The sequence below is a fragment of the Schistosoma haematobium genome, chromosome 4, assembly GCF_000699445.3.
Source record: "Schistosoma haematobium chromosome 4, whole genome shotgun sequence".
NCBI lineage: Eukaryota > Metazoa > Platyhelminthes > Trematoda > Strigeidida > Schistosomatidae > Schistosoma > Schistosoma haematobium.
Window position 1 is genome coordinate 37,598,177 of NC_067199.1, and position 16,368 is coordinate 37,614,544.

Below are 16,368 nucleotides of genomic sequence, written 5' to 3' on the forward strand. Positions count from 1 at the left end.
AATGTATTTAAAGAAACTATTATGAAAGTATATAAGGGTTATCTTGATCAACTCTTAGATGATCTTAAGAATGTCAAGTCTATTTCTGGGCATTCAGAAGATGGGGGTGATATGAATAAATAATTTATTATTTTAATACCTCAATTAAATTGGTGTTCGGATTAACATGTAATAGTAAAGATTTGATGATTGGATTGAAAGAATACTCTGTATCCATAATGATGAATAATTACGGAGTTGGTTTTGTGATTTTAAACATCAAAAACTGTCAATGCATCTTCATAAATAATGTTAGAATCCGCATGGAAAAATGGTCATTTTTCCATTGTTATTTCAAGAATCGCTCAAATTTGTCCTTGTTTATTAGTCGTGCTATGTATAGTCAATAACTGGTAGTAGGCTCAGCCTTGACATTTTCTAGGATTTTGATTATAGTGGATCAGTTAAAATTCTCCAAGTGATGAATGGACGTCACAACAGATTGTAAATCACATTTCTATTGTGTATATGCACCGCATAATGTACTGTCAGTTCCCAAGTGTCTTCAACGCCCCAATTCTTTTATTGAACATTAGATCTGTAATCAGTCCTATAATTCTGTTATATCTTAGATATACATAATCTAGTTACTGAATACTTATACCATAAGAATATATAAATAATATTTGTCCATTAATAGGTCTCAGACTTTACTCGTAATGTAATCTTTACTAGGATATAACAAATTCCACAGTGATAATAATGGAGTACTCATCCAATCATAATCATTATATCTCCATCGAAATGCTAGAATTCGTAGTTATTTATTTCGTTTTCATAATTATAGTCAGTAGATCTTATGAAGTAAAATTTCAGATACATTTGAAGGGATTTCTTCGTAATTTGTATCTGACACAACTCTTAGAGTGTAGTACTGTGGTGCGTGCTACTTATATTGATATGAGTAGTGTATAACGCGAGTCAGGAATGTATTGTCTGGCAGCAGAAGATCAAGAAAGGAAGAACGGGAATAGAAAGCAATGAGTATAGAAATGCAAGAACAATGAAGTCCGAGACAATTATTGAACATTTCGCAAATTAGGTATTATAGTATGGTTTTTCTATTTTACCAAGTAACTCTGTAATGTTATGCTAAATATAATTCGGTTGTCCTCACATGTGTTCTTCACTACAGTACAACTATTTACTCTTTGATTTGGCAACAATAAATAAAACGTACTCCAATAAAGAACAATTAATTATTGCTCAAGGCTCATATTTTATTAATAATTATTATTTTAATGTAAGAATTAGCATACAACACAATAATGAGAATCAAAGATCAATTTATTATTTTCCATAGCGCACAATACGAACAGCTCGTTTCGGTGAACCGATAGTGGAACCTGGATTGTTCATTAGAATTCGTTTCAATCTATTCATTCTCCTTGTATCTGATCTACCAACTCGTGGAAATAGTGTAGAACGATCTTGTCGATAAAATGTTACCATATTTTCTGGTTCTTCATTTATTATTTCATCTAGATCATCAGAATCGGTTATACTATCTAGTGAATATATTGAGGAAACTAAAACTTGATGTGAAAAAGTTTGGAAAATTAAAAGAAGACAAAATGTATTTTTTAAAAATTACTAATTTATCAAAAAGAAAGTATGCAACTTAACAACAGGCTTGAACTGAGAAATGAGACTAATTTTCTGTAGGAAGCAGAAAGATACTAAATGTATGCTAAGTTTGAACTTAATAACTAAAACTAGGGTTTATGTTAACGCCACTAAAACGAAATGTTGTTTGTCTGTTTTTGAGGTACTAGGTGAACGTTTTCTAAATTTTGTAATGAACTATATCGCATAGAAATGAAAAAAACCCAGTTTCTAGAGTTGATTTAGCTAGTTCTGACACTTGTAGTGTCGATTGTCCTGTTAAGCCCATATACCTTATTCTAGCTTTCGGACAGGCCAATCCATTCATCCTAGTTGAGTAGTATTTTGACCTTGTTAATTATTCGCTTATCAATCTTGACTGTTTTTATGTGAGCGCATATATGTGTGTACACATCTTATCCCATTACTCTCATCACATGTCTGTAGCCTATTTTTTTGTGACTGTAAACGTTGAATAACGCCTGACTAAAGGGAGTTGGCTTACCCGCCATCTCCACTGCGCGTCGTTTCGCTTCATATTCAAAATATATGTATTCAAACGTCCATTTTCGTTATTTGACTTATTTAATTCCGTTATTCACTCAACGTGGATTAAGTCGATGAAATACACGAGGATAGGCGACATATATATTTCGACAACGATCATTCATACGACCTACTTGGAGTCAGATCCCGGGTCACTAAAGTGGAGAGCCCGTCAAAAAACATCGTCCAATCTAAATGACGACAAAATAAAGGGCCCCACTAAATGAGGCATAGATAAAACATAACTTTCGAATACGCTCCAAACTGATGCTGGATTTTGAGAGATGGATATTTATTTAGTTAACATCCTAAATTTCCAGTACGTTTATGGAGATCGTTGAATTCCATTGAGTTCTAGTGAAAATCCACGACCAGTGGATCTAATCCGTGTCGAGTATGAGGCAGTTAATTACCTAACGAATGCAACGGAAGATGGTCACGCACTGTTGTGGATTGATTGAATTTAGACATTGAAACCGTTGAATTCCGGCTCATTGGTCTGGTAGTTAAGAGTTGGCGCGAAAAAAAGGTTCGATCCCCGCTTGTGGGGTCGTGGGTGCTGAAGAGTCACACCCTAGGCCGAAACGGACATCCAACGTATACATGTTTTCAATGTTGGTCAAACTTGCTTGCTCATCTGTATTTCCCTTATATCTCATTTTAGGCTCCATACAAAAAGAGATGGCAGCCCGAAGTTATGTGCCTGTTTGCTTAGGGTACTAGGCTTTGGTTCGAGAAGAAAAATTGGGACCAAAGAACAAGCACTAGGATTAAGAAGACTAAAACTTTTTAAAAAAAACAGTTGTTCGATAACCTGGCGTTGCACAATCTGAAACAGTCAAGCGACAGAAGCGTCTGGTCTATTATTAGTCCCACATTTCTTGCCTCCAAATGACTCGATATTTTAGAAGGATACGCTTTTCGCACTGATGCACAACGTTTACATGGATCACCAGCAGCTGACCTAACCATAGATATTGGTAGTCTCAATTTTGTGGATATCACGTTTGTTTGAGTGCGACGAACCTGACAGGATAAAGCTAGATTTGTTACACCAGAAATACTTTTCCCCCACTAGTATTTAAATTTTGTCTCATAAAACAAATAGTTAGCGATCTAAAGAACAAGATCTGCTTGTCCGTCCAGTTCTGGTTATAATGGCCAAAACTGTAAAATGAATGTGAATTATTTCCGAAAAATACTTCATGAGGCATATCAGCCATCAAAGACACGAATAAAATCCTATTCAACAATGTTATGACATGAAAACTGCTGCACACGATCGACCTAAAACTCTTAAAGCTTTAAGGACCCTTTGGACGAAACTTCGACAGTTCAGCTACATAGATACCACGACATTGTATGATATACAGACAGCTGATAGCGAACTTGGCGGTATTCAGAAGAAATGCAAATCAGCTGAAACCACTATCATAAAAGGTAACATAGCCCTTTCAGCTATCTGTTCATATCAGCTGAAATTATCTTCGTTAGCTCTTGATTCTATGGATAGGTTGAATATCATACTGTATTCAACTGTTTTTATTTCTTTGGACTTATCATAAATATGTAAGATTTTTCGACCTTTGGATGGTTCTTTTTATTGGTTCGATTTAATTAGAATATATGCGGATATATTGTAGTTGAAATCCAAAACTTCTGCACTTCAATTCACTCTTAATATATTCAACATGAAATTACTTAATACAACCGTTCAATTTCAGTGTATCAATTGTACTGAATATGTTCACTAAGTTTATTCAACAAAGTTTTCTGATGAAATAAAATATTTCAGGTTACAATTTATTAATATTTAACCTGCCCTGACGTTGCTCCATTGTCTTGTGGATTAGACCTTTAGGTTGAAGGCTCTGGGTGTGACCCCCTAAAAAAAACCACCTACTTCGGTTTGAGCACCCGAGCAGTATTTCAACCTACACACAAATCAGGTGACTTGTATGGCGCATATATGTTCGGTGCCCCGTTTCATTAGTATTTATGTGTTCAAATAAATAGAAGATTCTGATAAAATAATGGAAGGAGTTAAATAGTACGGTGATTCAATTCGATATAAGCCAAATGATAATTAAGAAATCTTGATGAGTTTACTCTATCAGTCAAAATTTGGGTTCAGTTTCCAACGAAACAGATATACACTATTGATTGAAAATGTGGCTAAATTTTCTATGAATTATAGTGATCTACACATATTGTTTCCTATTCGGATTCAAACCAATAAAATCTCTTGATTTTCTCACTCAATTCATTTAGGCTAGTTGGATAGAAATCTTGCACAGTAGTCTAGGACTTGAACCACTACACATAATATAACAGTAGAAATCAAATATTGTTGTTAAAAAGATCAATAAACAGTTCCATCAATTTGAAAAACAAACGTATTATCTTACCGAATAATAAAATTAGATAATTGAATCGTATTATGTAATCCATTATAAATCTATATAAGAAAATAAATGATCAAATGAATTATATAAACTTTTACAAATATCGAAAAATCTTACTTACGCTTGTTACTCCTCATGGAGGAGAATAAGCTGCCTACCAACACTCTATCCAACCATGTCCTGGGCAACCCTTTCCAGTTGTTATTCATCCTTTTTATATCTACTTCTATTTCCCTATGTAATGTCTTGCTTAGTCTTCCTCTTTTCTGTTTCCCTTCAGGATTCCAAGTTAGAGCTTGCCTTGTATGCAGTTTGGTGATTTACGTAATGTATGTCCTATCCAACTCCAACGTCTTTCGCTAATTACCTCATCATCTGGAAGCTTGTCTGTTATCTCTCACAGTAGGCTGTTGCTGATGGTATCCGGCCAATGGATGTTGAATATATTGCGTAGACAGCCGTTTATAAATACTTGTAACTTTTCGATGGTCGTTGTGGTAGTTTTCCAAGTTTTCAGCTCCATAAAATAGAACAGTCTTGACGTTCGTAATGAAGATTGTGACTTTGATATTGGTTGACAGTTATTTTGAGTTCCGTATGTTCTTCAACTATGGGAATGCGGCCATTGCTTTACCAATCCTTGCCTTTACGTCCGCATCCGATCATCCTTCTTCATCGATGATGCTTCCCAGGTGTGTGAAAGATCCTTCATCTTCCAGAGTTTCTCCATCAAGTGTGATTGCGTTGGTGTTCTCTGTATTATATTTCAGGATCTTCCTTTTTCCCTTGTGTATGTTGAGGTCTACTGATGCAGAGGCTGCAGCTACACTAGTTGTCTTCATCTGCATTTGTTCGTGTGTATGCGATAGGGAGGCTGGATCATCTACGAACCATAAATCTATTTAGGAATAATATCTATCAATCTATTGTAACTCTTTTAGTTGAGTCTTAGAGATAGTGGAATTCAATAATTTGAGACGTTATCAGTCAAAGGTCAGCACAGAAGTCAGTGACAATCCTACAATACTTTACGATTTCATTCTTTATGAAATTTAGCGAAATTCTCTTGACTGAAAAAAAAATGCTTTTTTCGGCTAGATTGAACTTCTATTATTGACTATTTCTCACCGATTGATGTTTCTTTTTCCTTTTCATAATTCTATCTCTCTATTTGTATCGCGTATACTATTTTCAATGTCCAGTTGTACGAGAATTTAAGTATAATACGTAAATTATTGTAATTGAAAGAGTAATGACTGTAAAACTTGCATTTGGAAGCCACTTTAATTTTCACGATGCAGATTAATAATTGGAAAGAATTTAGTTCATCCTTCAGAAAACATGTAAGCTAATTTGAACAACACACCCATTTTTTAAATCGATTTTACGCACAGATGATTAATAATTAATAAACATTACATGTTATCAGATTGAGGGTTTGTGGAGATTGTACTAATTTTAGTAGTTGAATTCATGAGTTGATGTAAAGTAGATCACCATCGATAACCTGGAAGCACTGAACGACCGTTTCGTTCAAGTACGGGACTCCTCAACAGTGCTCATTCACGATCCCGCACGCGGGGTTCGAACTCAGGACCTTCGGTCTTGCGCGCGTACGCTTAACCTCTAGACCACGGAGTCGTACTTGGATTTCTGTGAAGGCACATGCTGTATATCGTTCAAACAAGGTTCTTAATAAACCGATCCAAAGAATATTATACTGGATAAACTTCACAATTAAAATAAAATGGTGTTATACTGAAAAAAATATCACACTACAAATTAAACTGATTTTTATACTGAGTAGCTATTAAACTGAATCAAAATCAGAGTAACATTGAATAACAACCACGCTGAGTTGAGAAATAATCTCTTCTTTATCTCATCCCTACATAAACAAATTTCTGAACTTATCTCACAAAGTCAAATCAATTTATTTCAACGGAGTTTGTACGAGAAAGTTACTCAGAAACGTTTTGATATTACATCGTTTCAATCCTAATCTCCCGATCCAAAATTGACCTGTTCATCACTCCTTTATTTTGTAATGTTTCTAAACTCCTTTTTTCACTGTAAGGCTCGCTATTAACACATTTCAGTTTCTTCTTTATGTTTGTCAAGTCGATCATTTACCTTCCTACCTTTCTTCCTTAAAGGATCCTCACTTAATTACTTCTTCAAACATTTTGATCATTACATGTTTGTTCGACATAGAAAATTTTTAATAATTTTGCTTAATCGTATCATCATATTTATATTTCATAACAGGCTTATATTCGTCCGGTAGTGCTTTTCACGACATTATTTTTGATACTGGCAGTATTAAGTCCATCATTTCAGTTCGGAAGTTGGAGTCGTTAAATCCCAACATTATAATTAAGCCTATTAAAGTTTCCATTTAGAATATCACAAGTCATAAACTTCTCGAGTGTTCTGATTTGCTGAATAAAGGATAGCTTTCCTTATTGACCACTGAAAACGGTTCTGGTGAAATGCTTGATAACCTGTTATTCACAGAATCGACTTGCGAAGAATTACTCACGACTACAAAGCCCACTCATTCTGATGCTCAAACATAAAATTTCTAGTCCTTCAAAACAAACATCAATTCTATAACTGTTACAAAATCCAAAGATGAGACTAGATTTAGTCTTTGAGTGCAGAATTACCAAACCGTACGCAAATTAAACAATGATGAAATTGTTTAAACAAAAAACAACGGTTGTATAAATAAAGAAAGTATACAGTCTTCCAATATTACACACAATTGATGAAAGTTTTCATTATTGAAATTGCTCATCATTTACTCAACAGTGAACATGAGGTTGAATTTTTGAAATCTTTTAGAATAATCAATAAACAAAAGAATTCCAAACTGTTTATACCGAATTTTTATGTATCCAAATTAAACAGTTATCAATCTTGTTTTATCCTATGGATCTTAGTATTGTGAGTTTATTACGTAAGACTTTGTTTCTATGCTTCCATGACATTTAATTAAAATTCTACTATCTTAATCCTTACTTCTCAACTTGTCTATATTACATAACCTATCTATTTTTGCTTTAGAGAAGAAGGATATTTCCTTTTTTTCTCCTTAATCTTCTAGAATATTCACATATTTATTCTAATAATAGGCAAACTTTAGAATAACTTTAATTCCTACGTATTATGGTTTCTTAATATTATTATTCTATCTTCATACTTTAACTCAGTTTACTCTAGATGTTGTGAGCATCTAAGAAGAATCATAGCAATAAAGGAATTCATGTAATTCAACTATAATATTTGTTCTCGCTTTATTCAAGTCCTTTGTAAGCAAAATGAACAAAATGTCATTATACTACTGTTTAATAATCAATAGTATAATTGAGTAGTCTGAAAATCTTTTAGTTCCTTGTATCAAATAAATTGGAATCTCGAAATAAATATGATTTACTTAAGCTGTACACTCGTATTTATACTTATATAGATAATGTATGTCTATAGAAGGATAGAGAACATTACATCATAGATCGATTCGAGACTGTTATCATCAGATGAGGTTATGCAATGATCATGGAGTAAGAGCAAAATATAAAGATGAAAATAATTTACTGGTCAAATATGAAGAAAAACGAAAAATATGAAGGACGGAATAATAAAAACTGAATGGTAACCAGCAAAACTATTTTAAGGTTAATAGTAACTGATTACAGTTTGAAATTACAACACACTTTAGAAAATTAATAATAATAATAACAACGGGAAAAAAATCGAAACATACGACAAAAAAGAAATTAGGGCCGCAAATTTCAGGCTTGAGTCGCTGTATTGCCAATGTCTTAGCAGTGCATAAGATTTTGATCCTTCCTCCCTTCGATCTAATTCCTATGACTATGTAGACTATTTTAAAAGAAGACTCCTTTGGAGCGATGTATCCATAGTTGATTAAATGCTCCTGGATTGAATTAACAATTGTTTCGCATTTTCATTTCAAAAGTCATGCCGGGCTATGTGCTAAGATGCTTTTGGAAAGTGGTCGATGTAACCTGCCACATATGAGCAAGTAAATTTATAGATTCACACTGATGTGGCTCAAAGCGGAAATTTATCCTTAACATATACATGAATGGTATAGTTATATCCCGATCAGTATAGTGAATGGTATCTGTCGGAATCTATTTCTGGACTAATAATATACGTACATTTTTGTTGCATAATTATTAAGTAGCTAAACTAAGCATATTCATGTTCCTCCTGTTATAAGCTCTATTCCGACCCATGGAACATTTTATACAATTTACTATTCTTGAGATATGCCCTGTCTATCACTTACTATCTCCCTTATTCACAGCCACATTTGACCAAATCGTGTACAAATGTTATTTCTCATTTTATACTACAATGTGGTTTGTCTGAATGGTTTATGAACCCAGTATGTTTGAAATGCATGAATGATATCGTATAGGTTGAGAATGGTGTTCTATACTTAACAGGCTGTGTTAGGTAGGAAGCATGACCGATAAATTCTTTAGACTGCTCATACGAGTTGTATGTGTCATTGGTCCGGTTGATAAGTCACACTACTCTCTAATCGGCCGTATCATTACGTTATACATTAATAAGACACAGAGTACAAGTTATAACAGGTGGACCAGCTTGAGAACAGAATTCGAAGCTTAACTAAATAGAACGTTTTATTTAGTGATTTTGAAATCCGTTTATTCAAGATTTCAAAATCTGTATATTTTTTGAATTCCATACTTATAAAAAGCGTTTTCTTTTATACTGTCGTTGCTCTTTCAGTATAATATCTAAATTCAATTGACTCATGATTTCAATCTGTGAAATTTCTAAAAACTCCACAAACCCCTTCTGATAATAATCATCTGCTCACTAGTGACTGACTTCAACAGACACTCCTGGAGTTCTAATGAGAAACCGTTACCAGTGGAGTTCAACCTGTTCTGTTGTGAGATAGTAACTCACTGAAGACAATGGTGTACGGTAGCGCAACTTCGTGGATTGGTTGAAGTTAGACATTAACACGGTTGGATGCTGGCCGGCTCAGTGGTCTAGTGGTTAAGTGTTCGCACGCGAGGCCAGTACGTCCTGGGTTCGAATCTCGCAGGGTGTGGGATGGTGGATGCGCTCTACTGAGGAGTCCCATACCAGGACAAAACGGCCGTCCAGTGCTTGCAGGTTTTTCATGGTGGTCTAGCTTCAATTGACTCATGATTTCAATCTGTGTAATACTTAGATGTTAAGTTACTATCAACGTATCTAGATAGATAATCATCCCTGATTATTACATAACCTCATCTAATAATAATAATAGTCTCATATCAATTTATGACATTATCTTTTCTATCCTTTTATTATAGACATATCCCTGTAACTATAACTATAAATATACAGTTTAACTAAATGACTTCATTGAAACGATTATTTTCTTCTCGAAATTCTCTTTTAATTTTTATTCAATAATAACAATAACACAATGGTTTAGTGGTCAAGTGTTCGCGAGCGAAACCAGTAGATCCTGCTTTCGAATCTCGCAGGGGGCGAGGTTGTGAATGAGTACTGCTGAGGAGTCCCATAATAGGGTGAAACGGCCGTCCAGTGCTTCCACGTTTTCTATGGTGGTCTAGCTTCAATTGATTCATGATCTTAACCATCGAAATAACACAATGGATTATTTTAATTATCTATATAAACTTCTACACATAAAACTAATGTGATTTTAAGTTGTTGTTGTTGTATTTTTTCATGTTACTATGAGAAAAGAAAAAAAAGAAAACCCAGCGCCCTTTTTCTTCTTTCTCTTTTCATTAAAACTTCGCAATTTTATATCACGGTTTATATTTGCTTGTTGTTGTTCGTTTGTTTATCTGTTTTGTCTTGCAAAGTTTTCTTTTATGTTAATTACCATTTTATGTTTGTTCATTGTCAAGTAAATTAGTTTATTATTATTATTATTATTATCATTATTAAAGTTAATTTTATGGCAGTTACTATTATGAATAAGTTTAATTGAAGTTAATTGTTTCAATGGAAAATGGGTTGTTTTTCTTTTCTTTGTTGATTAATTAATGAAAACGATGTATAATATTCATTTTGTATTGTTTGTTTAAATCGTCTCATTGATATTTAGAAGTGAAATTGATCAGACTCTTATTATCATATGAGCATTCTATACGGATTGCCTTGATATTGTCTTAAGTCAGAAGCATTATAAGCAAAGATGGATGGTGGTTCGCAATGGAATCCAGTTTGACTCGCCTTTCATCCTATTTGGGACTCGTCAGTTGTATGTACTCTGGGACTCGAATAGGACGAAACACTCGTCCTGTATTCCACTGCTAACCATAATCCATCTTTGCTTAGAATGCTTATGACTTAAGGCAGTATCCAGCCAATCCGCACAGTATATATATATGCCCATAATAGACCAATCAATTACAGTCCTAATTACTAGTGGGAAGATTCAACAGAACAATACAAAATGAAAATAAAACTCACCCCATTTAATAAGCTATTGGGTATGAGGACTCAGTATCTAAGCGGATAATATAATGACGTTTGAAGCCAACAGTACTGGGGTTCGAGTTTCAGCGTGAACATCAATTCTGGAATGTAAGTACATCTAACTGACCATTCACAAATAGGACGAAACGCTCGTCCTGAATTCCACTACTAGTCACCATTTATCCTTGCCTATGTATATGTTAAGTTTATATTTAGAAAGCTAAACTCTACTAAGCGAGTAAAATATCAAACTTAAATTATCCTACTTATTAATTCATTAGTTTATACTTAATGAATTCTAAATTTCAATAATATTTCCTCTCTGTAATATGATTAGTAGACCTATTGAGTATATTAGTAATCAAATTAATATCACTACTCTACTACTTGTATATTGTATGCAAAGAATCGTTTTTTAATGATATAAATATGTATTTCTTTGAAAAGATGTAACACATAGACATTTCAATGGTTCATATCATGAATCAACTGAAGCTAGACCACCATGGAAAACTCCGAAGCACTGAACGACCATTTCGTCCTATTGTGGGACTCCTCAGCAGTGTACATCCACGACCCTGTCCAGCGGGATTCGAGCCCAGGACCTATCGGTCTCGCGCTCAAACGCTTGACCTCTAGACCACTGAGCCAGCAACCAATGGTGTTGATGTAGACATATGTAAACCTTTATTCATCAAACTTATAATCATTGGTAATAATCTAAAACTTGTAGAATTGCATATGAAATAAACAGAAGATATTACTGATAAACTTAACTATAACTATCTATATTTCGTTAACAATGGATTTATATTTAAAAAATAATAATCCTATTGTCATTTCAGTGTTCCTTTATCAATTTCTAGAATAACTATTCTAAGCCAACTAAATTCATATGGATTAAATCAAGTATATTTCTAATTGGAAAATGTTAAATACTTTAATATAGAAACTGACTAGAAACTAAAATGTACCAACGTCTTTTCATTCGAACTAATATTAAAGTAATAGTGTAGTGAACAACAATACAAGTGGGGGACAACCGAACGTATTGGTCACGAAATTACAGAGCATCTCAATAAAATCTGAGAACCATATAGTAAATAGTTAATTTGCAAAATATCAATCCATCGTCTCAAACTTGATTGTTCCTTTTGCAAATATTAGTCCATTGTCTCAGATTTCATTGTTCATACATATTCATACCAATTGAGTTCCGTTTTCGTTCTTTCCTTATCGATCTTCTGTTGAAATACATTTTATGCCTGACCACTGTTATATGCCCTGGTACGGCCGAGAGTGGGGAGAGTCAGCTCTCCCTCTCCAAATGCTCTCACATGACCACGTGTACATAGCCTCTGCCAGGGAAGTCCTACTCATTGCCTTCTCGTGGCGGGAGTGTTGTTTACGAAAATGAGAGAACGAAAAGCGAATATCCGGCGCTTTAACCGGATTCCAAACCAATGGTGCACATGGGCTCCAGTATCCTGAAGGAACAAATGGAGTATGAACCAATTGTTGGTCACCGGCTACCATGAGAGTGCATCTCCTCACTTACGTTGCTCCACTGCATTGTGGATCAGATCTTCAGGTCAAAGGCTGTGGGTGTGGCCCCCTGAGAAAACCACCTGCTTCGGTCTGGGCACCCGGGCAGTATCACAGCCCTCACACATATGGAATGAGATTTGTGTGACGCATATATATTTGGTGCCTCCTTGTACCAATATCTATGTGCTAAAATAAATAAATAAACCGTTATATGCTACTTATATCGATATAAGTAACCCGTACTACAATAGTGTTAGATGATTCTTTTTGTATATATATAATTGGAATTTAGATCATCTTTGATAGGAAGTGGAATAATGAATAAACAATTTATAGGAATAAGACTTCTACCTGGTTAAATAATCGATTTTTTTTTTATCATAATCATATAGGTACTTTGTTCTTTTTTATGAAGAGAGTTAATGAAAATACATCAAATGACACAATACATTCATATGGTTGTGTTGAGTTAATGTGTATGTATAGTGAGAAAAAGAAATTGATGACTTTTCTTTTCAACTACTTCTTTCATCCGTTGGAATGATTCGGTATAGATTAGTTTACTTGATAGGTTGTATTTGTTACAGAATTATCTTAGTTCAGGTATAAATAAAGAAAAATAGTACAGGACAACTTTTATGTGTTAGTATGGAACTGTTAAGCTGAACTCATCCGCGATCTCGAATGGGATTTAATCCAACACCTTCAGTTTACGTAGTGACTGACTAAGCACAAGAACCATTGAGTCCACTGTCATTGGTACAACTCCTACTTAAATATAGTAAGATGATCATCCAAACCCGTTGGTGACAACCGTTTTACTCCTTGGATGTTTAGACTTCACCATTAGTGATTTAAAACTTTTATATACTTATCTCGAAACAGGAAACTATATTTCACTGACTAAATTAGAGTTATTGAATGATTTTATATAAAGTGTCTCCAAAATTTATATTAACATATTATATGTTCTAAAACAAAACTTAATTTTTACCATGTATAACGGTTGGCAAATGCTGGTCCACGGCCTATGCTCCATTGGGAGTAACAAGCGTAAGTAAGTATGTATGTATAACAGTTGAAATCCTTCAAGATGTCTTCGTTCTAAAGTGATAAAAACTTTTAAATACAAAGGGTTTTCCCAATACATTTTTTCATACTTGATTTGACACGAATTAGCGTCTATTGCAGATGCATCTACGTTTTCTTCGTTCTGTACACAAAATAATCATCTCTAATATAGATTTATATACCATTTGTGATCGGTGCGAGATCCTTGCCAAATACAACTATTTTGACAATCAAATATAACAATTAGTGCTAATCAAACCGCATGCTACTTGAATTTTTCATTAACTGACAGTCTATTTCTTATCAGCGTACACACTTAAGTTTAATGTTCTTCAAGTATAACTCCAAAAGGTGTTTCATTATGAACGTTTTATTCCTACTATTCAGTTTAAAACAATGACTAAACGATGCAGTGAATCATAAACTGGTCTTGGCTAGATCACTAAAAAATGTCTTGGTAAAAATCTGAGAACCATACAGTAAATACTTCATTTGCAAAATGTCCATTAATTGTTCTAGACTTTATTGTTTCTACATTTCCATACCAATTGCTTTCTGTTCCCGTTCTTTCCTTCTCGATCTTGTCAACTTTCTGCTACCAGACATTCTATTACTGACTAGCGTTATATACTACTTATATAGATATAAATAGTACACATCACATTCCATGATGGTCTAGCCAACATCATTTCGTGATTTAAACAACGGAAATTCTACAATCTCCATAAATCTCCTAATACTGATAAAATATGAATTGATGTGGGAAGAAATAACTATACATAGATATGATATTTGACTGTAATTCATGCATAACTTATGATGAAACATTTCTTCGATTAAGGTTCGGACTAGACTATCAGGAACTGTTGAAATGTTAATCTCTGAGATAATTTCAAATAGAATTTCGCATTTATTCGGTACCCAATCTTGTTTCAAACTTTAACGAATATTTGCTCATTTTCAAGGATGTACACCCGGCAGATCATATTTTGCGGAGATAAAACTATTGTTTGCACTGATATATTCTGATACTTTCTTAAAACTAATTGCCGATTATTTCATTGATGTTGAATAGTAGTTAATTGTGGAATTTAGGATTCATATTTCATATTATTTTGAACTTGTCATTTGAATGTATTTGCTACATTTCAAATGTTTTCGCCTACAACAGTAGTGGAAATCTAAAGCTTTACACTTTAAATATCATTTATTTTATGGAATGAGGTACCGAGTTTAGATTCCCACTTTACAACTTTACAAAAATAATCTTAAAACTAAATGATAATAACTAAGTAATTCACTCAGAATGTACACATGTCAATATGAACTTGTTATCAGTCAGTCAGTCAGCTACAACGTAGGACCAGAAACATATATGCATTGGTTCAAGTTGTCACACTTCATTAAAACAACAAGACGAACACCAGATTCATAGAAGTAGTCACTTCAATGGTAGCAATATATAAAAGAAATATTGCACATAAGGATATCGTCCAAAAAGAAAGATTTAGTTTGTAGAAAGATATGAAGCGATTTTAATCCCATAGTTTAAGGGGAGACAGAAAGTGTAATCATCTACGCCATTGTGATCGATTCTGAGCCATGTCACCTACAGTCTCCAACCATTGGTTACGATAGTCACGCGGACCCCAACCAAGTAGTCTGCATCTCCCAACATGGCTCAGACTAGAAGTTAGTGACTTCAAGAACTGATGCCACGTTTTGGTTTGGTCGCCCCTACCTTTCTTCCAATCATCTCCAACACTAGTCATGCGCGTCATGGTAATCGGTGTTCAGGCATGCATAACACGTGGCCCGACCATCTCAGTCGATGAGGATTCACGACTTCATCAACTGATTTACTATCGTTCTCTAATATACTATGTCTAACCTCACTATTACTTACCCGATGATCCCAGTAGATGCGAGCAATATTTCTAAGACTTCTGTGGTCAAATACTAGTAACTTACGAGTATCTTGTACTCTTAATGGCCACGTTTCGCAGCCATAAATTAAAACAGAACGAAATGCCGCTCAGTATACTCATCTCTTATTTGATAGACGCATATCTCGCCTTCGTCATGGGTGACATAATTTGACAAAAGCCAAACGAGCCTTTTGAATTCGTAGTGAGATTTCGTCAGACACCAACCCATGTGGCCTGATCAGACTTCCAAGATAAGTGAAGTTGTCAACGCGTTCGACCACTTCACTTCCTATTCTGAACTTGTTATATCCCGACGAGATTTATGAACGGTAACTTTTGAGAACTATTTATGGATCGATACGATACATATATTTTTGTTGCATAATTATTAAGTAGCTAAACTAAAACTCCACCTGTAGCTCTTCTAGAGTTACTGCCGGTCCCAAGCCCGGGTAAAGGAGGAGGGTTGGGCATGGGGTTAGCGACCTCATCCTGTAGAAAACTAACTCGCTAAAAATGCGCTAACCAGAAAAAATAACTCAAACCATTTGCACTCTACCCTGGGAGTTAGGTCTTCATTTAGAAGAATTATGACGCTTCATAGTGAAAGCCGAGTTTCTTCGGAAGCCACGAAGCCGATGTCCCTTCTAACAACCAGAGCGAAAATTTTTATAGGTACATGGAACGTTCGAACAATGTGGGAAACCGGGAAGACC

At 34.4% G+C, this 16,368-nt stretch overlaps 1 protein-coding gene across 1 annotated transcript; it reads right to left on the reverse strand.

Moving 5' to 3' along the window:
• Nucleotides 1-1,329: 1,329 nt before the first annotated feature.
• Nucleotides 1,330-2,685, reverse strand: MS3_00008001 (uncharacterized protein; the record flags this gene model as incomplete). Its single annotated transcript, XM_012938148.3, has 2 exons — nucleotides 1,330-1,574; nucleotides 2,604-2,685. The coding sequence occupies 2 exons, from the start codon at nucleotides 2,683-2,685 to the stop codon at nucleotides 1,330-1,332; spliced, it is 327 nt and encodes a 108-aa protein (XP_012793602.2).
• Nucleotides 2,686-16,368: the final 13,683 nt, after the last annotated feature.